The sequence below is a fragment of the Dipteris shenzhenensis genome, chromosome 9 (assembly GCF_047967505.1).
Source record: "Dipteris shenzhenensis isolate YYH24624 ecotype China chromosome 9, Dip_SZ_1.0, whole genome shotgun sequence".
Taxonomy (NCBI): domain Eukaryota; kingdom Viridiplantae; phylum Streptophyta; class Polypodiopsida; order Gleicheniales; family Dipteridaceae; genus Dipteris; species Dipteris shenzhenensis.
In genome coordinates, this window is record NC_141604.1 from 53,637,202 (window position 1) to 53,661,109 (window position 23,908).

Consider the following 23,908-nt stretch of genomic DNA (forward strand, 5'->3'; position numbering starts at 1 on the left):
AAAGTAGGCGATAGCAGGGCTCACTGGATCCAGGTCTCTCTCTCTCACACTCTCTCACCAAACACACGCGCACACACACACACTTTTTTTTAAAAAGTGAAATCTTTATATTTCTGTGTGGGAAACCTCAAAAAGAGGTAAAAACCCACCAATAAGTACAAGAAAAAGTTTTTACAAGTAAAACCTCAGAGCAAAAGTCATGAGGTAGCCAAGTAAAAAATTACATTATCAAGCTGGAGGAGAATCAAACACAGAATCCTCCAGCTTCAAATTGTTGCTCTGTAAAAACTGATACAGTGATAAAACCACACCATCAATAAAAACAAGATGTTTTTTGCCCTTGTGATTCTTCTTGATATAGGCTGGTACCCGAAATTTTTAAATCAAAGGGTCAAAAACCTGTTGTAACATGGGATGGAAAGATTCCAATAAAAAAGGTACTTCTGCATCCTTGACAGAAGAAAGCTCTGGCACAAGCGTCAAAGGCATAGGAGCTAGCTTAACATCCGTATCTTCCGATGAAGAAAATACATCTGATGAAATAGATTGCTGCATTTGAGCTTCATTTGGAGGATCAATCTGAATAAGTGTTGGGGCAGTATCCGAGGAGATAGCATTCATATCATCCTGTAATTTACCCTCTGCAAGGGTTACATCCATATCTTGAATAGAAGGAAACTGATGGTGCTCAACAAGAGTACAATCCTGAGCTGCTTCAGCGGGAGGAAGATTTGCCTGTGATTTGCATTTGAGCTTCATTCGGAGGATCAATCTGAATAAGTGCAGGGTCAGTATCCGAGGAGATAGCATTCATATCATCCTGTAATTTACCCTCTGCAAGGGTTACATCCATATCCTGAATAGAAGGAAACTGATGGTGCTCAACAAGAGTACAATCTTGAGCTGCTTCAGCAGGAGGAAGATTTGCCTGTGATTTATCAACCTTTCTCCAGTAGTGCTTCGGAGTAGTAGAGGGTTTCACCAAAGAAGCCATAGCAGAAACCGAAGAAGAAGGGAGAGTAACCTTGACAGTTGAAGAAGGAGCAGGTGGTATGGGCCTGGATATGGAAGGGCAAGCATGTGTAAAATGGCCAACCTGTTGGCACCGATAACATGCAGTGGGGAAAGATGCAAAATGGAGCCTGATGCGCATCGGATGAGCAAAACCCAAATCAAGATCCAGAGTAGATGGCACGGGCTGCGTCATATCCCACAGAATGCAAAGACGAACATCACGGGAAGCTTGCAAGAACTCCTGTCTCGGGATATGGAGAGGCCTTCCCAAAAAAGCTGCAAGAGTTGGAAGATGCTGAAGAAGAGGCACAGGCAGCGCTTTGTGAGTAATCCAAACTGGACAGTGAGTCAGAAGTGTTGCAGAAGGATCGAAAAGCGGATCCCAGGGCATAACATAAGCGAAAAAACCAGCTCTAGGAACACCAGCATCACTAACAAGGCGCTCTACCACCTCAGTCGAAGAGCAATGGGCATAATAAAATCCTTTGCCTAGAAAGACAAAGGAAGAAATACAATCCAGGCCCACTGCAACATCAGCCCAATGACGGACCTGAGCTGAAGATAAAATCTTGCCCATGAAATAGAGGCAGACTCCAAATTGCTGAGCTTGCCGAAGACCAGAGACCAAAAGGGCAGAATCCAAGGAACAAACAAGCGGAGAACTCGATGAAGGAACGTCTGTGACAGAGGCAGAGCACAATTGGCGAAGAAGATCCAGCTGGAGGGAAGAAGAAGGGCCATCAGAAACGTCCAGCTTCGCCGATTTGATGGAAGGGGAGACAGACAAACCACCAGGCTTCCGCCGATGAAACACACGGGTAGGAGGTGCAGTGGCAGAAAGAGTCGAGGCGGAGAAAACAAAGGAAGAGGAAAACTGTATAGGGGACGGTACAGACTATACGGTCGTCCGTACAGGTTGTACGGTCGACCGTACATGCTGTACGGAAAATCGTACAACAGGTACGGGAGACTGCACGGGTGGGTTGACAGGGCATGGAAACTGCAGCGAAGGCGCATCTGGGAGCAGTACGGACGGCGGTACGGAAGGCCGTACAGCTGACGGCAGTTGTATGGAGGACGAAGGCGTCGGCAGGGACGTGCAGGGAAACAGTACGGACGGAACCAGGGAGTAAGACGACGAAGAGGAGGTCTCCATCGCAGCCCTTCTTCACACACTCTTTCGAAATGGTGCCACACACACCACACACACATACCGCGCGCACACACACACACACACACACACATTTTTTATAGTAAAATCCAGTGCAATGTATTTATATTCTCATAAATTTACAAGATGGGAAGTCTCCAAAATGGAGAGTATCCCGAAGATCAGAAACATAAAAAGAAAAGCTCTATGCAAGAAGCATGTATATCACCCTCATGGCAGGCATCATATAAGGATTGCCGCAATGAGGCTCGGAAAGATTCATATGACTTGTGAATCTTCCGACCCAAATATGCCAAATATCTCACCCATGAGAGAAACAGTGAGTATTAAGACAAAGACCTCATAAATCTGCCAAATAACCAAAATTTTTTCCCAAATCTGTGACTCGGGAAACGGAGCCGAAGATCTGAAATTCTCCCAAGGAGGTTTCTAGAACACGGGCAGTGCCAAAGCAAATGAGGGACAGTTTCTGAAGGAGCCTGACATCGTAAACATGTGGATGGTGCAATGTGACGTTTGGCAAGTGTGATTCCTTCTGACAATCTGCCGGTCATGCATCTCGAAAGACAAAGTCTTTGTTTCAAAGGCATTTTACACTTCCATAATATCCGGAGATTCTTCCGCCACCATGAGAGGGGCTTCTTGATATGCCACAGAGTATTAGCATATTGCTGAATCCATGGAGCAGGCTGAAGAAGCCTGTAGTCCAAATGACAACCAGGTATCTTCCCTACAAATCTCGCGATGACAACCTCCCAATGATCAGTAGTCCAATGGCCATAAGCAGATGTCCTCATGTTGACACACATGGATGCTATCATACAAGTCCATGGCTGTTGTTGACGGAAAAAAGTATGGAGCATAGTCGCCTTCCTTGCAAGTACATGATATCTTATATTGAGAACATTAAGTCCACCATGCATCCTAGGAGAGCACAGCTTCATCAGTCTCAATGCTTTCACATCAGTTTTTGTCCTCCATAACAGCTCCATAGCTTGAGACATAAAGGCTGAAATATCTCTGGATGACCAATGTAGCAAAGGCAAAAAGAACATTACAATGGACTGTACTATTCTGAGCCTGACATGAAGTGGCCAAGTAGAAATTTTCCAATATTCCAGTTTATGTTGAAGTCTTTGGAAGATCCATTTTAATTGCTGCTTCCTGGTGATATGCCATCCTATAGGATATCCCAAATGCGTGACTACATCTTTGGAATGCACCACATGACCTGGCTAGAGAATAGAATGCCAGTCACATTGTTTCAGGGGAAGCAATTTAGATTTGTCAAAATTGACATGCAATCCCGCTGCCAATCCATACAATGATAGTGTGGTCATAAGCATGTGAACCTCCCGGGGAGAATTCTGTGGCATAAAGAAAGAATCATCAGCATATGCTTGTGCCAAAAAAGATGCAGCCCCAGGGATTTTAAGACCAGTCATCTGTCCTGTGTTTGTAAGATGATCAAGATACATCAAGAGGGGATGGGTTGCAATGGCATAGAAGAGAGCACTAAGAGGGCAGCTCTGTCTAATTGATCTACCCAATGTCCATGACCGAGATAGATGACCCCCAAGGATGCACTGAGAAGTAGAGCCGGAATAAAGCCAATAAACTGCATTTGCTATCTTGGGACCAAAGCCCAACTTTGTCATGATTTGAGAGATAAAATCCCATTGAACAGTGTCAAATGCCTTAGCAATATCTACCTGCAATATGAGTACATCTTGATGCGAGTACTTAGCATATTCAATTGCAGTCAATGCATTGGAGATATTGTCATGGATTTGTCTTTGCGGCACAAACCCATACTAATGAGGATGAAGGCCCGCATTCAGTATCCCGTGAAGCTTATACACAATCATTTTGGCAATGAGTTTATAAACTACAGGCATCAAAGTAATAGGCCTCCAATCAGACATATGGTCACACACACACTTTTTTTTTTGTGAAACGAGTAACACACACACACACTTTTTTTTTGTGAAACCAGTAACTATATTATTAACATGAAATCCATGTACATGACATTAGACTCCAAAAAGGAGCCTAATGGAAGAACTCAAAAACAGTCAGAAAACACTTCAAGACTAGTAGCATCCAAGTTCCTTGCAGCATAACTATCATATAAAGATTGCTTGAGGGATATTCTGAAGAAAGCATATGCCTGAGGAAACTGTTGTCCCATCCTAGAATGCAATCTCTGTGTCCAAATAGTCCATAGTACCCAGAAACGAGCCCAGTGAAAGAAAAGGAGGAAGGGAGACATCTGAGATGAGAAGCATCCAAACATCCAGAAGAGTTTCCCGAATTTGATAGAGGGAAACCGAAGCCGCAACAAATGAGAGACATGAGTGATCAATATCCGAGAGTGCGGGCAAGACCATAACAAGTGGGGAACTGTTCACGGGGATGAGAGCAACGGGGGCAGGAAGAGGAAGCAATACGATGTGCTGCCAATTTCACCCCAACTGAAAAAGCTCCCACTATACATCTCCAAAAGAAAAGCCTCTGTTTCAATGGCAATTTAGCTTTCCAAAATTTCTTGAGTTGTGAATGCCACCAAGACAAAGGCCTATCCAAAGAGTGTTGGCATGCTTATCAATCCATGGCGGTGGAAGAAGAAATCTGTAGACCATCGAGGAAGCCAGATTATGCATTGAAAGTGAACATGTAGCGGGAGATGAGGAGGTCAGATTCCACTCCAGTAATCTGTCCTGTACAAACAGTGGAGGAACAGGAACAAATGGCTGCAACATGATTGTAAGTGTTCTCCAAATGGGTCTATGATGCATACCCAAGGGGAATGTCCTGCAAGCTTGTGGAAATGAAAGCACATAACCATGTTGATCCACAACTCCTCCGACAAATTTGATGCCCCATTTCATAAGATTATATGCTTTAATAGGTGCCTGCAAAGCAAGAGGCGATTCAAACACCTTGCTCCAATGGATGCTTTCCAAGCGAAGAGAATTACCATGATGGGAAGAAGCACCTGACCATTTAGCATAAGAGAGAATTCTCTTCCAATCATGAATAAAAGCAGTAGAAATAGGACAACCAGGAATTTTTCCCTGAAATGTGGTCATGACTGCTTCCCAGTGATCTGTAATCCAACGCCCATATGCATGGGAGGTCATGTTTCCACACATTGCTGCTAACAGAATAGCCCATGGCTGTGTTTGCTGAAAAAAATCAGCAATCATGGTGCTCTTTCTTGCTAACATATGAAACTGAAGATTGAGAATATTCAGTCCCCCATGAGTCTTAGGAGAACAAACAGACTGCATGGGAAGTAATCGCAAAGCCTTTTTGTGAGATTTGCTTTTCCAAAATATCTCCATAGCCTGGGACATATAGGAAGCCAAGTGCTTAAAAGACCAGGGAAGAAGAGGCAAATAAAACTGCACTATCCGAAGTCGAACATGTAGAGGCCAAGTGGACAAATGCCAGTATTCCAGCTTCTTGTTAATCTTTTGAAGCACCCATTTGAGCTGTTGTTGAGGGATAATATTCCAGCCAAGGGGATACCCTAAATGCCTCACAATAGTATGGGAGGAAATAATGTGGCCTGGCCAGAGAAGTGCATGCCAATCAGCTTCTTTCAGTGCTAGAAGATTCGATTTCTGAAAGTTAATATGCAGTCCAGCAGCTATGCCAAAATCATTCAGAGTCTGCATCAGATGAGAGAGGTCACTTTGAGAATTCCTGGGCATGAAATATGAATCATCAGCATATGCCTGTGCAATAAGTGGATGTGCTCTTGGAATTTGCAAGCCATGAAGCTGCCCTGTATTTGCAAGATGATCCGTATGCAACAATAACGGATGAGTAGCAATGGCATACAATAGCGAACTAAGAGGACAACCCTGTCTCACTGAGCGGGTCATAGTCCAGGTTCTTGACAACCCACCACCAAGCAAACAATGCGCAGTGGCATGAGAATAGAACCAGTAAATAATATGGACCAGCCGAGGGCCAAATCCCAATTTATGCATAGTCTGAGAAATAAAATCCCAATGGACAGTATCAAATGCTTTCGCAATGTCCACTTGCAGAATGAGAACATCTTGTTTGGAATATTTGGCATACTCAATTGCAATCAAAGCATTGGAGATATTGTTAGTAATCTGCCTTCTGGGAACAAACCCAACTGCCTGGGATGAAGTCCTTCTTGCAAGATAAATCGAACCCTGAGGACAATCATTTTGGCAATGAGCTTGTAAATGACTGGCATAAGAGATATGGGCCGCCAATCAACCATTGTCTCACACAACCTTTTTTTGGGGATCAATTTGACAAGGCCATGTTTCCAAGAAGGAGGAAGAGATTGTTATGCCCAAGCATGATTGATCATAAGAAGAAGAGTGTTTTTGAGATCACCCCAAAATGCACGGAAAAATTCAACAGTTAATCCATCCCAACTAGGAGAGCTGCCTTTACGTAAATGACTCAATGCATCATCCAGTTCATTGAGCATAAAGGGCTGCTCCAATGCATGAGCCTGTTCCCGAGACAATATAGGCTGAACATGCATAAGAAATTGAGACCTAGCTGCATTCACTTGCATCGAATGATCAGGCTGAGGAGAAAAGAGATGCTGGAAATGACTAGAGCATTGCGATTTTAATTCTGATTTGGAGGTGGTCCAGGTGCCATCATCTTGCCTGATCCTGCAAATATCTTCCTTTTGCCTATCCGCATGCAAACTTTTAAAGAAGGCTTTGGAGGAGCAGCCCTTATCCAAAAGGGGTTTCATGCGAGCTCGGATTTGCCACTGCTTTAATTTGCGAAGATCATTTGGATGGATGATATGAACCGCATAAGCACAAGAATCTTGCTAAGAGGAGTCTTAAAAATAGCCGCAAAATTAGGACTTGTTGTCCACAAATTGTCTGCAAAAGTGCACCTGTCCCAAAGTATGGACCTCAAAATGTAGGCTTTCCAAGTTGTTGAAATGGCTTGAGAAGATTTCAAACAGTAGAAGGAAGATAAGGAGAGCAAAAGCCTTCAAAAGCCCCACATTTTGAGAATACTCTGCAAATGATTTCACACGTGCAAAGGCTGTACTAAATCCCGGAGCAAGTATAACGCAGGTACAACGTACAATGAGCTGTATAATTGTACGGATGAAGAGTACGTTGATTGTACGGAATGTACGACGAAGGTACGGAATCCAATGTGTGGTTTGTACTGATGCAATGTGTACGGAGGATGTACGATAGCAGTACGGATACATGTACACGAATCCAATGTACGGTATAGGTACAAAGTACGGAGATTGTACGAACCAGTTACAAGACCTTTCGTACGCCTATACAAAAGATGTACGGCGATGTAGTTTCACATCTGTACAGCTACTCAGGTACGTTGTACGAAACACAAGTATGCTCGCACATGCAGGTACGGCATGGCAAGTACGGAATGGGTACAATATCTTCCGTACACTTGTACAGAAGATGTACGGCGCAGTACGGACCTGTATGCAGGCTTTGAGTACAATCGTCTGTACAGTCGTACGGACTGTACGGAAAGGGGATGCAAGGAGTCCGGGGGCAAGAAGACGAGTCAAGCCCAGCTCTGATACCACTGTAGGATCGATGAATAGAAAGAGTGGGAGAGCAAGGTACAAAGAGTCGATAGAGTTTGCTGTCACGTCAACTAGGATAGAAGAAAATAGAGAGTACAAAGTACTTGTATCTAGACCTAGGACTATGTGTCCAAGGTGTCACATAGGTCTAAGAGTCCTATGTGGCCTAAAAACACTACAAGTGCCTATATTTATGCCTACAAGGCACATACCATGGCCTATAGGGCATCACTAGAACCACCAGGAGATGGCCTACATTGCTGCCCAAAATAAAGTGGCAAATGTTCCAAAAGCATTTTTCTGTGAATCTCATCTACCATGATGACCTCAAAAAAGCCTCTGGCTGCATAGTGTACCTTACGAACAAACGAACCAGCCAGGGTGCGGGTCAACCAGTTGCCTACCTCTGTAGCAGGTGGCATCCGACCTGGGAAAAATAAAATGATTGCATTTTTGGCATATTCTCTAACTGGATCCACAATTTCATCCACTTCAACCATGAGACCAACCGATGGAACAGAGTCTTTCCAGTCTTTCCTTGTGTCTGCAAATCCTTCGTGCATGACATCATACACCAGTTGTGCTTCAACAGAATCATGCACAGGGTCATGTTGACCCTCAGTCTGCTTTTGCTTTTTGTATCGAATCGATCTATCCTTTTGAAACACACACACACACACTTACTTTGTTTTAATAGTAAAAGCTTTGATCGATTATATTACAAGAAAAGTCACCTCAAAAAGTACACACACACACACACGTGCACGTGCACACACATACGCATACACATGCATAGCTGTCTCAGAGTACTCACAACAAAATACGGACAACTAAAAGTAGTAAATATATATGTCTGTCACACACACACACATGCACACACATGTATATGCATAGAGGAATTTTTGGAGAGTATTTTTTTAACATGGAATTATTGGCAAGAATGACCTTTGCAAATGGTTGAAATGCTTTTAACTTAGTAACAATGGAACTTTGAGAGAGGAAGTTGCGACTGACGGAGATGTTCTTGTATTTTCCAAAAGTGAATCTAGATCAAACAACCCTGAAGTCAGGCAATCAAAGTTTGAGTGAGACATATATTAGCAGTCTTAAACCTTTGGTTGAGCTTGATATGATATTGGAGAAGCACGCATTTTCACTTGTTGCATTGTTGTCAATAAAGCATGTGTTGTACATCCTTGATAAAGATCAATGCAATTTTGCAGGTTTGGCATTCAGTTAGTGCAGATCGGAAAGTTCTCCGTAGACACTATTTGGAGATGATTGTTCCTCCCTTTGCAACTCTGCTCAGGCGTTGGAGGCCACTATTGTCTGGAATTCATGAGCTCACTGATGCAGATGGACAAAGTCCCTTGGCAGTTGAAGATCGCTCGCTTGCAATTGATGCACATCCATTGGAGGTAGCTATTATCTATGCTCATTATTGAGAATGAATTGTTTTGCGACATGTTAAGTAATACTGACTTAAAAGAACCAATGCGCTTCTTTCTCTTTATGCTCATAATCTTCGTTACTTGAAGGGCCATCTTATGAAAGTCATACTTGCCTAAAGAGATGACATTGGCAGACATACCCCATAGACTAGATACCATACATTTCATGTTTGTGTGGGAAGGACATATGTTTGAGTCTCCAAAATTAGATTTTCAGACTCCTTGGATGGTATATTTGATGTTTGTCTAAATACCACATAGTGAGGTTGTATTCGGTTTCCTATGCCTTTGCCCATGGTGAAGGTGAAGCATCGATTAGAATGGGTACACTTATTTTGATTTCCAGATTGTATTGTTTGACTATAGTGTGGCCATAGGGGAGTGCCTCTAAGAGGAGGAGAGCTTACTTGCACACCTAGAAACCCTACTTGACATAAGGTCTAGGTATGGAGATATAGAATTGCATGCCCAAAAGGTTAGACATTTAGCTAGTCCCAAACATAAGGGGTACACTTGCATTTGAGCTCTACATGGAAAGCACCATCTTGAGGAGTGGCTGCGAGTCATGATAAGAGTGCTATACCTTTAGTAGAGAGACGCTCTACGGAGCAGCAACATCAGGAGTAGAGTAGTGAGCAAGTTTAATTTTGTAAGAGCGTCTTTGTTGGACAGAAGGTGTGGTTGTCAAGAATAGTCCAATAAGGACAAGTGGTCAAAGTAGCCTGTGGGGTTTTCTTTAATAGAAGTTTGTTATGCTAGGATGCCTGTGTGATTTATTAAGGTGCCGACGTTGCCACTTTGGATGCAAGTTGTCGCATGGGGCGATGGGCAAGGCAAGCATTGGCAATGTATTGCACATACTATCTTGCTCGCATACTCCATATTTGATAGTTTGTGGGGTGCCCAAATTAATCCACCCCTAGGTAATGATGTGCCCTACAAGCTATCATATAGTGTTCTTGTATTACATGTATAGGGTTGTAGATCCATTGAGATGGTAAAAAGTGACATGTGGAAGTAGCACTCTTACCTTCAATTGAGAAGGACATAAGCATAGAAGGCACTAACTAGATGTAGATATGCTATGCTTATTGTTGTGTGTTCCCAACTTCAAAAGCCTTTGTGATATATGAAGTCGATTAAGTTGCTTTGCTAGTAGTCACAAAGCTGTTATTAGAGTATGTGTTAGTGTAATAGGAGTCATGTCAGAGAGTGCTGAAAAGTTAGTAAGACAATTCAAAAGAGGTGAATGCTTTGTGTGTTGTTCGATTGGAGGCAATAGGTGTGCCATCCTTCGTCCATGCCAATTGGCAATCAATTTTGGCAAATTGGTTTACTCGTGGAATTCTAGGGATAGTTGGTTGGGAGTGCCTGCAATCCATTGGAGACCTCGAGTCCATCCATTTAATGGGGCACTTAGTGCGCATGTGTTTATATTCCATAAAGGGTTTGCATGGATGATTGCCACTTGTCTAGACGGAAGATATTAGGCAATAGCTAGTCACCTTGTAATTGTGGGGGGGGCTTGGGCTGTACTTGAGGAAGATCTCGAATGCTAGCTGATGGTCTCCTCTCTATTCCCTTGCATGGTCTCCCTAATGCTGCTGACGGTCTCCTCTCTCTATTCCCTTGCATGGTCTCCCTAATGAGTTGTGGCAACATGCTAGACTTGCATTGAGGCCTCATGTGGCATGGCTAAAATACAGGTATAAGCAAGTCGCAATTCTTTGAAAGTTAAAAGAGAAAGATCTACAAAGATAACCATTGACAAGTATATGCATGTTTTCTGAAACCAGCCTTTGGGATCTCCAAAGGACAGTGAACTGATAACAACAAGCAAATACTCAATTTACAGCCACTTAGAACTTTCCATAGCAAACAAAATCAACATAGAACAGAACACCTGAGAGCTAGATCACCCCCACCAGATTGGCCCTAAACTTAGTGTCCCTTTCAGTATTTCTTTATCTTTTATTCAGAAGGCACGCAAATACAAGAATGGCACCGCAGTGCATCAATCCACAGATAGCCAACTGAATAATCTGTTCACAGACACTTCCGTCCTGCTCTGCAATCACAGAAAGGGCATCCCAGTCCAATGCAACATTCCATGGCCGCCCTTCTTTCGAATCTGGCTGAGGGTTCTAACCTGGCAGCTCTGATACCCAATAGGGGAGTCCTGGCAAGAGAGAAATCAGCCCTATCTGTCTTGGTATCTCTGAATACCCGTCAAGGGAGTCCTAGCAAGACAGAAGTGAGCAAAACAACCACACTTGATTGCTCCTGGTAAACAGAAAGGTCAGCTGTGCAAAGCAAAAGGATCCGAAGGTTCGCAATAGGAAAGCTCCCGAAAAGCAATCAACCGATTGGAAAGCTTGGGAAACCGTGGGAAATCAGCAAACATGGAAAAACAAAATTCCATGGCAAGATCTCTGGCACCCTGGCAGGTGAAAATCAGCAAAAGCAACCCTGGAAAACCCGCTGGAAGAGAATCACCAAGTGTGGAAGCAAATCGAGTTGTCTGGAAGCTCGAAACTGCCTGGAAAAGTGTGATTTTGATAGGCACGTGGCTTGGAAAACTCCTGGAAGAAGTGCAAATCAGATTTGGCCTCTAGGGAGGCATGAACTGTAGGCATGCAGCAAAAACAAACTGATCGGAAGGCTCTTGGCACAAAACGAATTTCGTTTTTGAGCTTCTGGCAGCCTTGGCAGCCCATTAACAGCCCACAGAGTGCCTTGGTAGTCAAAAATTAGCGAACCGATATGATAGAATAGCCTTGGAGCACTTTCCCAGCCTGTGACTTGTCTCTCCTTGTTCTTCTGCTGTTCATAAAACAGCCCTAAAAGCAAATTTCGACTTTTCTGCTTGCTTTCCCAGCTAGCTAGCCAAACATGGCTCCTGGAGCTATTTTTAGCGAAAGGGATTTTTACCCCTCTCTAACCTTCAGTCCCTTGCCTTGGTCAATGGAATTAATTGCACTGAGGGCCAAAGAAAAAGAATTTGTTGAATGAAAATTATTCAAGGTTAGAACATGAAAAAAAGGGGCCAATGGATTAAAAAAGGGAGAAGGGAGTCAAAAGAAATCTAGATGAATGGAGTAATCAAGTTGACCAAAAAGCATGTTTTACAAGTTCGAAACGTGTCGAAATGTTTCTAGCACAAAGGTTTCATTGTAACATGTGAAACACACCTCTTTCAAGGTGCCGGAATGCTAGGGCGGTGGAGCGGGGGTCGGGAGTGTGGGGGGGGGGAGCATAGTCACATGAAAACCAGTTTTGTCCTCTTCGAAACCTCGAAACGCACACCAAATGAAACGTTTCGAAATAGGACGAAACGCTCTCAACAAAACCTTTGTTTCGCCCAAATCAAAATAAACGTTTTTGCCCCGTTTTTTCTAGAATCCAAGGTGTTTATGTTTTGAATTTCCTTTAAGTATCTTTACTTATATTTCTCTTTGTTCACTCTCCTTTAAATATAACATATCTTTTTGTCCCTATAAGGGTATATATTAAGTATCAATTCGAAACCTATCCATTTGGTACGAAAAGCTGAAATGAAACTTGTCGAAACGATGAAACAACGAAACAGATGAAATGTTTCTTGTGACTATGGGCGGGAGAGTAGGGTGGTGGGAGCTGGGGATCAATGAGTGGCAGCGGGGGGAGCAGGGCATAGAGAGAGATTTATTAAGATTTGTGAAAGGTTAAAGAGGCCTATGAGACCAAATGGAAGTACAGCATGATAGTAGAGAACACGTTTGTTGTCTAGTCCACCCATAATTATGAGAGGGATGATATGCTATGACTGTACTAAGTCTTCTTGAGACCCTTCAGATCTATGGGACTCGTGGCCACTATTAACTAACTAATAGTAGTCTCTTACATGCAGTGAAAGAAATTCTTACAAAGCTTGCTGTGTTTTGAGTCCTTTTTTAGCTAACTTGTGGGCTAGCTTGAGGACTTTGCTGCACTGCGAGTGTAAGGCACTGTGTACTGATGTGTAATGCCTCGGGCTACTAAAAAATGAAAAAAATCCACGTGACATGTACTCAATCCCCTTGTTAGTGTGAAGGGTGAGGAACTTGTTTCCACTCTCATTTCTGGCCTTGGCAAGTAAACGCTTGATACAAGCAAAGACATCAGACTTGGATTTGAATTGGATGAACCCGAGTGTGCCTGGTAAGTCATCCACAAACGTGACCAAGTAAGAGTACCCTATAAGAGATGCTGTCTGCATTGGTCCGCCTACATCACTTTGTATCTAATTGCAACTTCTTGGATGCACCAACAGTCCCATCCTTGGGAAAGTAGAACCGATGCATTTTGCCCAACATGCAGCCCTCACAGACATGTTTGGAAAGTGCATGCATTTGTAGAAGGTCTACTACTGTGTCCTTAGATTGCATTTGGACCCCGACTACCATAGTTTAGATGTCCCAATCTCTCATGCCATAGCTGTGTATCAAAAATTACAGATTCAGATGCTGCATTTACTTCTATAGCAGCCCCTATGTCATAAGTATCACGATGATATAGCCCTTGGGAAAGTGTTTCAGTAAATACTATGCTATTATCATGCTGGTAGTCATACACAGCACAATGTAACCATCAAATCACTCTAAAGCCATTTGTAGAGATGGCTGAAATAGAAATTATTATTATTTTGATATGTGGGACATATAACACTTCCAAAAGAGTAACTACATCTCCTGAAATCAAAGTGACTTCCAATTGACCTGTCCCTCTCATGCGATAAGATGCATTATTGGCACATGTTACTATGCCTTCCAAGGACTGAAATAAAATTTTGCAGTAGGTAATGTGCTTGGCTTGGAAGCACCACTATTAATGTACCAATCAATTATCAGACATACTAATAAAGCTGCATCATCCTTGGACAGATTGTAGTGGCATGTGACAACATATGCCCACTCATCATGAGCGGTATTTGCTGCCTTATGGCTATGATCACGAAGCAGCTGTAACTGCTGGTCCTTGCTGTTGCTTCTTTATCTCGAAAGCAATGCGATTTTGACACTCTGAGATGTCAAGTCCGGGCTTCCTGCAATACTTGCATCTCTTTCTTCTTGCCATCACCTTGGCTAGAAGAAGGTGAGGTACCAGAAGTAGGTTTGGGCTTGCTGAAATTTTTGGCCCCCTTTACTTTGCCTTTGTGATTGGTGGCAAAGGCTTTGGTCTGCATTGATAAAATGCAGCCCTGTTTGTATGGATTTGATCTTCCTACAAGAGCAATGTGACAAGCTGATCAAAGGTGTAGTGCTTGGGGTTACCTGTGGCCGCTAACCTTAAAAAAAAGTCAACTACAACTGCAGAGTGGGCCATATCAATCAATCTATCCAGGCGCTGGGACGAAACTAAAGCTTGGTACAGTGATGGTTCTCTGGTGGGCTGCGAAGATGTCTCGTATCTGCATCTGTCAAGCTGTCTCGCGCTGAAGTGGAGGACGTGGTCTCCTCGCTCTCTGGACTCTCTGGGCTATGTCTAGGGTGACCCCTCGTCTCTGTCGGTCTCCCCTGAGGAAAGCTGTGATAGGTCGGACCTCAATAGAGTGTACTTTGGGGGCTCTATGTCGCACACGTGGCCTCTGTGCCCCTGTCTTGGTGGTATTGTGCTGGCTGCTTATCCAGATTGCTCTCATATCGGAAAGCTCCTCCTCCACTCCACTGTGTCTTGGGGCTGACTCAAATGTATAGAAGTCTGTGACGTGTCCCTGTTCTCGGTCACCCTCTATGTCCTGTAGTGGTCTGACCATCCCCTGCTACTCTCTGATCTGTTGGTGGTACTGTGCCGGCTGCTCATCCAGACTGCTCTCATATCGGCTGGCTCCTCCTCCTCCACTCCACTGTGTCCTGGGGCTGACTCGAATGTATAGAAGTTTATGACGTGTCCCTGTGCCTGGTACCCTCTATGTCTTGTAGTGGTCTGACCATTCCCTGCTGCTCTTTGATCTGTTGTAGAAGCGTCTCCCTGGGTCGCCGCATCTCCATCAGATAAAGCCTGATACAGACTTGGTCATGGAAATGGACCAATCATGACAAAGGATCAAAGCGACTCCCCTCTAGGTAGAGACAGTGGTAGCGTTCCCGAATCTCATAGTAGGCTGGGCAAACACAAAGAAAATGCTCCTTTGTCTCAACTGCCCCCAGCATACATAGCGTGCAGACCCGCTGCTCTCTGGGTATACCTGCTGCTCTCCTTGCCTCGATCCTCAGCTGGTGGGACGAAACCCACATTTGACCAATGGCAATCCTCAGTGCATGGGAGACTCCTCTATCCTCGCGATACTGGGGTCTGATAATGAATCCCTCCTCTGATACTCTCAGGAAGTGGTCGCGATAAAATTGGGTCTTGGTAGGGAGCTCCTGGTCCTCCCCCCAAGTTCGGGATATGTGAAGCTGGAGGAGGTCTAACCGTATGATATGGTTGATCTCATCTCGCGGGATTGATTCAGGAGGTGCATGCTGTACTGAAAGGGGGGAAGCCTGTTCATCTGGATAGTGTGCTTGGCAAGCCATGTAGATATGTGTTCATACCATGTGTCTGCTCCGCTCTCTGCGAGTCATCTGGATGACTCTAGGGTCAATCTGGGAAGTCTCCAATGGGGTAAGTCCCAGACTCTGTGGATGAAAGTCACTGTCTGAAAGATGGCATCAACTTGGAGAGGTGTCATGGCGAACTCTGCCTGTACTATCTCATGTGGAGCTGAGGGCTTACATCGGATCATCTTGGATCCCATTGTCACCTGTAGCCGCTCGAAGCTCCTCTAGTTTGTCCTCGGAAGATCGCACCCCCAGAAAGGTACTGCATACAAGACAGCCGGCCGTACTAGTGTGTCGAAAAGCCAGCCCTTTGTCGGTGGATCTTGGAAGTGTGCCTTGAAACACTGCCGCTCTAGTCTAGCCAAAGCACTACGCCCTCGTGTAGCCGTGCTTGGGTTGCATGTTTCATCGTGAAGATGGGTCCTATGAAGATTGCTCCCAAATATGTGTATGACTGCACTATCTCCACTGGCTCACCACGATAGGTGAAACTAAGTCGGTGAGTCACTGCTCGTGAGGTGTTGAAGATCATAACCTTAGTTTTCCCAAGGTTGACCGTCAAATCTCTCTCTTTGCAAAACACCTCTAATGCCTCCAGATCTCTTTGCAGCCCCTCCGTTGAAGAGGATATAAGGACTATAATAACAGTATCTATATGAGGAGATCCCGTAGTAATGAGCCTTGGCTACCTAGGCGATCTATGAAAGATGTGATCTCATCAATGTAGAGTCCAAAGAGAGTTGGTGAGAGAGGGCAGTCCTGCTTCACTCCAATGGTGCTCTCAACTCAATCCGATAGACTACCTGGGGCACGGACCCTGCCTTTGACTGGCTCATATAAGCTCATTGCACCCCAAATCAGCAGCTCTGTGATTTGCATCTCCTGTAGTCTCTTGATCATGCGGGACTGTGGAACAATGTCGAAGGCCTTTCGAAAATCTACGAAGCATGTGTAGACTCTTTGATGTCTAGACCTCGCCTCCTCAATGATAGCCCTCAGAGTGAAAATGTGGTCTAGAGGAGAGGCAGTTTAAAAAATGGGGTTTTGAAAGGGATACAAAGGGAAGAAATGTAATTTCCAAGGAAAAAAGAGAAAATGATTTTGTGTGTGTGTGTGTGTGTGTGTGTGTGTCATAGACGCCCCTCCCTTGTTATCGGGATCACAATAAAAATAGTTGCTCATGCTAAAGAGTTATAAAGCTAATTTTTTGATATTGCGCTTTTAAGCGTAAAAAAGAGTTGGGGTGCGTTTGAGGAAAAGTAGATAAATGGTTATGTGTTGCCTCCTGAATCCTGCCTACCCTAGTGCTCGTTGCCCCCGTGCCTCTGTATGATTGCTGTTCTCTCTCTCTAGTACTGATCCATAGATCTTGGCCAGTGTGTGCCCAATCGTGAGGGTGCGATAGTTCCCGGTGTCCATGAGGTCTCCTGCTTTGTGTATCGGTACGATAGTAGTGGTGCTCCATGTTGGTGGGAAGCCGTGACAAACTGCAAGGTTAAACATATGTGCAAAGATCGGTGCTAGGACCTCCTGCCCATGTGCAAGGTGCTCTGTCCGAAGGCCCTTGTGATCCTATGCTTAGGTTGTGGAGCCAGCGAAGTGCAGCCCGCACATTCTGCGTAGTGAAAAAATGACAAGTGGTGGGCCTGGGCATAGAGGACATGTCTAGCGGTGTCTGCCTCGGGACATCATATAAGGAGCATGCATAAGTGTGCCACACGCCCGGATAAGTGATGGGGATGGGTGGCTTCCCTTCCAAGAGGAATCCCCACCCAGTGGTTGGGTCTCCTCCGCGAAATGATCTGATGATCTCATCCATCCTATGTGTGAGGAAGGCTCGTCGCTTGCGGCGTGTCAACCGTTGAAAGATCCTCTGTGCCTCATGTGACATCAACTGATCCAAGGCTCGCTCCCGTGTGAGGTGGGCTCGCCTCTCTCTGCACTCATCATCAAACCAGGAGTTTTGAGGCATCTTCCCATCTCGTACTCGTGAAGATCGGGTTGTAGGAAAGGATCTGGTGGCAGCACCCTGTATCACTGTGACAAGGGTGGCTGAGGTGTGGGCGAGGTCTACATCAGCCTCCAATAAGGCCGGAAGCTCTCTGGCTAAGTGACACACATACATTGGATCAAGGGCACGGTTAAAGTGGATCTGGGTACGGGTAGCGGTAGGAACTCTCCTTGTGCCTGGTGCAGTAGCAAGAACATCGAAGGCCAGATATGAGTGGTCGGCCGGCTCTAAGTGGGGGGGTGGGGTACGGTGAGGTCATGTATCCGTGAGACAAAAGCCAAAGGGCCTAGTAGGTAGTCCATTGTGCTAGTTCCGCCTCCATGTGGGAAGCATGTGAATCCGTTAGATGATGGCCATCTCTGAAGGCCATTGTAGATGATGAGGTCGTGGACAGCTCCCAACTCAAGCAAGTATTGCCCGTATGCTGTCACATGTGAAGTATCTGCGGAAAGTCCCTGAATCCCAAGTTCTATTGCATCTAACTCTGGCATCATGTGGGGGTCTCTCTCACATGTGAAGTCAAGTAAGCCCACTTGCCTATCCCTCGTCCTTGCATTGAAATCCCCCAGAAGGAGGGTGTCTCCTTGTCTGGAGAACTCTATGATATCATCATGTATCATCTCATAAGGACTGTGCCCCTCTGTAGTGACATTATGGGCATATGATGACGTGTGTGGAGGGAAATAGCATACTGCAATGAAGATCGGTCAGGCATCTAGTAGCTGCACTCGTATCCACATGTGACGTGCATGTTCCTCTATCCGTACCACAGATATGAGTGGTCTCAAGTGTGTTTTGAAAAGGACAGCTACACTTCCAGAGCCTCGTACTCCACTGTCTCTCCTCATTTCTCTCCTATAAGCAGATTCCCAGATGTATCCTGTCATTGTGGTCAGCCCTCTCTTTGGGCTCTCATGTGTCTTAGTGTAGAAGATGATGTCTCTGCTTGTGTATGTCTTCGAGAAGCCACCTGGGTCGGACCAAAGTGTACCATTACAGTTCCATACAGCCATACTCAGCTTGTTTTGTGCGCTCTTCTCCCGGCTCTGACACCCTCATAGTTCACCCTCTTCCTTCTCCCCTTCTACCTTGTCCCCTCTGTCAACTCTTTCTCGAATAATCACTTTGCCATCCCTGCTGTAGGCAGCCCATTTCCCTACTTCCCTTGCTGTTATGACCCGTGTCATGCCTTCTCTTCTATGTTCCTGCCGTAGAAGGGTGAGGTCATCATCCAAGTAGATCTTGGTCCCCTTCAAGGATGCTTGCATGCTCATAAGGTTGGACCTATCAATTGCAGTCTGAAGTTTCAGCACTAACGGTCTTGTTTGTATCTCCGTCTTCCCGACCCTCCAAGCTGCCTCACATGTGAGTTTGACTCCCATCTTTGCAAATAGGGCTTGAGCATTTGCCATTGGGGTGTCTCCCACTATGAAACCTCTAACTAGAACATTCATTGCTTTATAGGCCCGTCTCTTCTCTTCCTCTAGTGTCTCAGAGATGAGTTCTTTTTTGGGAGCTGTTGATCCCTTTTTAAGAACTTCTGTCCATTCAAGCATCACTTCTTTCCCCTTGTTGAGCTGTTGTGCAAATTCAGCATGCTTACCATTCATGGTAGTTTGCATGGCCTCCATCTCTTTCTTAAGAGCTGCATTTTCTGCTTTGAGCTCATCTATAACTTTGCAGCCACCATCTGATGTTGTTGGTTTGCCCTTCATTTGTTGTAACTCAGTCCCCAATGTGTATAATTGGTCTTGTAGCTTGGTCTTCTCATTTTCCATTCTACTCTCTCCTTCTCCCATTCTTCTTTCTTGGCTTTCTCCTTTCTCCATTTCTCTTGTACCTTCCCACCTTGTTTCCGAATCTCAGCCAGTGTTTTGTCCACATGTGTTTTCTCAGCCAATAGGGCCACATTGGTGGCCTCCAAGTTGTCTATTTTTTCATCAACACGAGGCAGATTTTGTTGAGGCATGTGAGTACTTCTGTAGTGCCTTTGTGAGCTGTCCCTGTAGAGAGGGCCGCCATGGCTGTCTCCAAAGCTAGTTTGCCCCATGTGTCTTCTACTCTTGCTCTTGTAGGCATGGTGCTTCAATCACAGAGAGAGAGAGAGAGAGAGAGAGAGAGAGAGAGAGAGTATATTACCGTCCACTGGAGACCAATAGGTCTATGGGAGAGCAAGAAACCCTCTAATACATTTGCTTTAGGGAGGGCACATGGTAAGCTCCCAAGGATTGTAAAAGCAACCCCCAATTTATCCAAAGTACCTACATAATAGTCTGAAGAGTAATCGGCCATTCAATTTAAGACTGAGAGTCTTTTGGTTTGGATTTGAACTCTTTGATTAGAGCTATGCCTTCACGGTAAAATGACCATTAGATCTGCTCATATGGGTCTAAGACTGTTGCGAGCTTGCTCCTTTGTTAGTCGTAGGTTAGGCATATGGAGCGCGTGTCGAGGCTGAAGTGATGGGAGTAGGAGAGGTCTTTTGCTTGTGGAGTCAAGGTGGAGGGGTCAATGGCAGGTGCTTTCTTTTCCATGGTGGCCTAAGCTTTAGTGTACTTCCGCCCTCAGATGCGTAACCGCTCAGCAGGGCTGGGGGGTCAGCCCGACTTCAAGGTGAGAGAAGAAGAGGAGACTGCCGTGACTTGAGAGAGAGAGAGAGAGAGAGAGAGAGAGAGAGAGAGAGAGACCGGGTTTATTCTTCACATAACTACCACAAGGTCTTCGTGGCATTTTCACTTTCTAGATTGGTTATGATAGCCTATTTCTTTTAAGCACGATTTTGTATGAGGCTCTCTTAGGATTGTATTTTGGAGTCTTATAATTTGGTTATCTTGAATAGAATTTCGACTTTTGGCAAGAAAAAGAAGATCGACTAGGCTACAGAGATGCTTATCTACTTGACAATTTTAGATGTGTCGCATGTGACGGAAAATTTAGGCTACATACTCTTTATGGATGTCATGCCAATCCATGTGCAGGAGACCCCACCTATGCTTTTCTAAAATGAGATTTTGTTGGAGACTTAGAAACGACAGGATACCCAAGAGTATGTTATTAATTGCCAGTAGTACCAACTTAATAAGGTAGAATGCCGAATGAGATGGTTTAGTGGAGAGTATCTCCATGGAATTTTTTGCTGGATTACGTAGGACATGGAGGCGGCATGCCTTTGGGTGGGTACTCATGTTAGTCAATTTGACTAACATGATTGATCTTATACAAACCCGATAAAAGTAGCAAGAATGTTTGTTGAAGAAATCTGTCAAGTTATATGCGCTGCCAGCCAGAATAGTAAGTGACTGGGATAGTAAGTTAGATTGTTACTTTCAGGGGCTTGTCTTGTTACTTGTGAAGGAACATGGTAGAGAGAGGGAGAGAGAGAGGGTAGGCTAGGGAGAGAGGAAGTGATCTAGTAAAAGAACTTGCCATGTTGTACGCTTAGAATATTGAGTCAATTGGAAGGAGAGAGTAGAAGAAGGTGCAACATGGAAAAGTTAGCAACCTCAGGGAAAGGTCTCCAAGTATAGTTTCTAGGAAATAGACATTCCGCAAATGGAAGGGGACATAAGTATGATGGGAGATCAGTTAGCCAGCTTGACCGTGAGATGAGAGTGTAAGGGAAGTGGTGGGGAGGAGGTTGGTCGATGTTAATCCTATAGGACTAACAAGGTATTGAGGTCCTAATCTCTACCGGTAGATAACCCCAAGGAGGTATTGATAGAGGACCAAAAAGGGGGGGTCCGTTTGATAAAGATGGGCCTCAGGTGCGTACACACTTGGCATGGATGTCAAGTAGCCCCTTCCCCTTAAATCCTAAGCACCTTTCCAAAGACAAAGGAGAAGAGGATGGACGAAGGTACAGAATTTGCTCAAGTAGTGCCATGAAGGTTGGGAGGTGTGAGGACAGGTCTTTAAAAAAAAGGATATATTGCAATCTAATTGCTCAACATCTAGTGCCTCCAAGGTTTCAAAAGGTCGCACAAGTTCAAATGTAACAAAACAAAAGTCGATGGATTGTTGAAGCAGAGGTACACAGCCAGAATGCAGTACAGCAAACCCTTCGAAGTATGTAAGTAGATTGCAGCAGCACTCAAGTGCAAAAAGGTACAACTGAAGTGATAGTGCAAGGGCAGCCAGAACTCATTACAGCATGCAAGTCAAACTGTGTAAGTACATTGCAGCAGCACTCAAGTGCAAAATGGTACAACTGAAGCGACAGTACAAGGACAGCCACAACATAGTACAGCAAGCAAGTCAAACCGTGCAAGTAGATTGCAGCACCACTCAAGTGCAAAAAATGTACAGCTGAATTGATAGTACAAGGGCTACCCTTAAACCCTAGCCTGGTCGACTCATGGGCTACCCTTAAACCCTAGCATGTTATAACAGCTGACTTTGTTCAAATGAGCTCATAATACTAGAACGCTAACTAGCATTAGCCTACAAAGACATACCAGGGGCTAACCTAACACAAAAGCTGACGCAAGCAACAACATTGCTGCTACAGACAAAAAAACATGTGAAATTTGTTTCCATGGTTGTGCATTTTGGTTGAATTTATGGAAGGTGTTCTTACAAGCTTGTGAAGGAGGTTCAAAAAAAATCTGAATCCAACAAGGTGGAAGCTGTGTGGGAAAGTTGTATTTTGTTGTAAGGGGAATAAGAAGCCAGGCTAAAAGCTCCGACGTTAGATGATCTTGAGGAAGTGCCTCCTTTTATGTTTTACATTCACGGTAATTAGGCACTTTTTGCAGCCAAACATAAATCCTAAATGACAGAAAATATGTTTTTAGTTTTGTTTCCTTTTGATTTAATCAATGCTTTGTTAGACTCAATATTTAGTTAGTCATGTTTTGAGGATTCTAAAATCTTCCTGCCTGACCCGTCTACCTACGTACTTGAAATTAACTAGTTTGGATATGAAATTAGGGTCTTTGGCCTTCTCAGACTTGTAGGTCTCACAAGAGTATTGTGATTGATCCCAAATCGTGGCAGAGTATTCTCTACCATGTGCTCATGCTTTGGGCGAATCACAACCACCTTTGAAGTTTGACGCTAGTTTGTCCCCACCTTCCCCCTTTCCTCTTAAATGACAACTTAAGGCTATGGCCCCGATGCCATCATGGTGGTCAATGCAGATCTTTGACTAGCCCATATACTTTCATTATTTTAAGTTCAAATTTGCATCATGTATCAATTGTGATTTGATGATTGCTTAAGCCGAAATATTCAGATGAAAATATGAAATACCTAATACTGTATAATCACATGCATGATAATGGCATTTATCTCAAAACATTTGGTTGCAGAGTTTGCTGTACTTGGGGCTTCCTTGTTCCTTTGCAACTACGATTGCCTGGGAACTAAGTCATTCTTGCAAGTTCAAATGAGTTTGATCTATCTTTATCAAATATACTTGCTCTTTTAACATGGAATAGTTCGAAAAGCGAAATTGATTGGTCTTGTATTGTTTTTGCCGATCGTAATTCATGCCTTCCCAAAAAGTGGATACTATGTCAGATTGACAATATGAAGATTGTATTGAAACAGGCTGCTTTAGCCATGGTGACTCCAGAATGGGCTGCTGCATTTGCATCTCCTCCAGCAGCTATGGCACTTGCTATGGCTGCTGCTGGGGCAGGTGGTGGAGACGTCAATGCATCGAAGAATACTCACCAAAAACGTGAGTTTTCAGCCCTTGAACGAAAGTCTTCACGGCTTCGTAGTTTTGCCACTTTTCAAAAATTGCCAGAGTCACCTGGAAGACCTCTTCCCCCACCGAAAGACAAGGCAGGGGCTAAGGCTGCAGCTATGGCTGCAGCTCGGGATCAAGAGCGAGCAGCCAAAATTGGTTCTGGGCGAGGCCTTGGTGCCGTAGCCATGGCCACTTCTGCGCAGAGGAGGAATAACAGTGATAGGGAAAGAGCTAAAAGGTGGGGCATTCTCGAATCCATGAATACTGCATGGATAGAGTGTGCTGCTTTGTCACAAGGACTTGCACATGATCTCCCTGATAAAGAGGGCAGCGCTGCAACATTCAAATTGTTCTTATCGCTCTCGGAATTGGTGGAAACTTCTAGGAAGTTAAGCCAAACAGAGGTAACTGTA

The 23,908-nt window shown here is 44.5% G+C and overlaps 1 protein-coding gene across 1 annotated transcript in view; it reads left to right on the forward strand.

The window, feature by feature from the left end:
- LOC147898840 (WD-40 repeat family protein / beige-like protein) overlaps positions 1-23,908 on the forward strand; it is a 181,787-nt gene that overhangs the window by 95,524 nt on the left and 62,355 nt on the right. The window contains exons 12-13 of the mRNA XM_087379237.1: positions 9,002-9,196; positions 23,351-23,899. Coding sequence (XP_087235363.1) covers positions 9,002-9,196; positions 23,351-23,899 — 744 coding nt within the window. The remainder of the gene's footprint in view (positions 1-9,001; positions 9,197-23,350; positions 23,900-23,908) is intronic.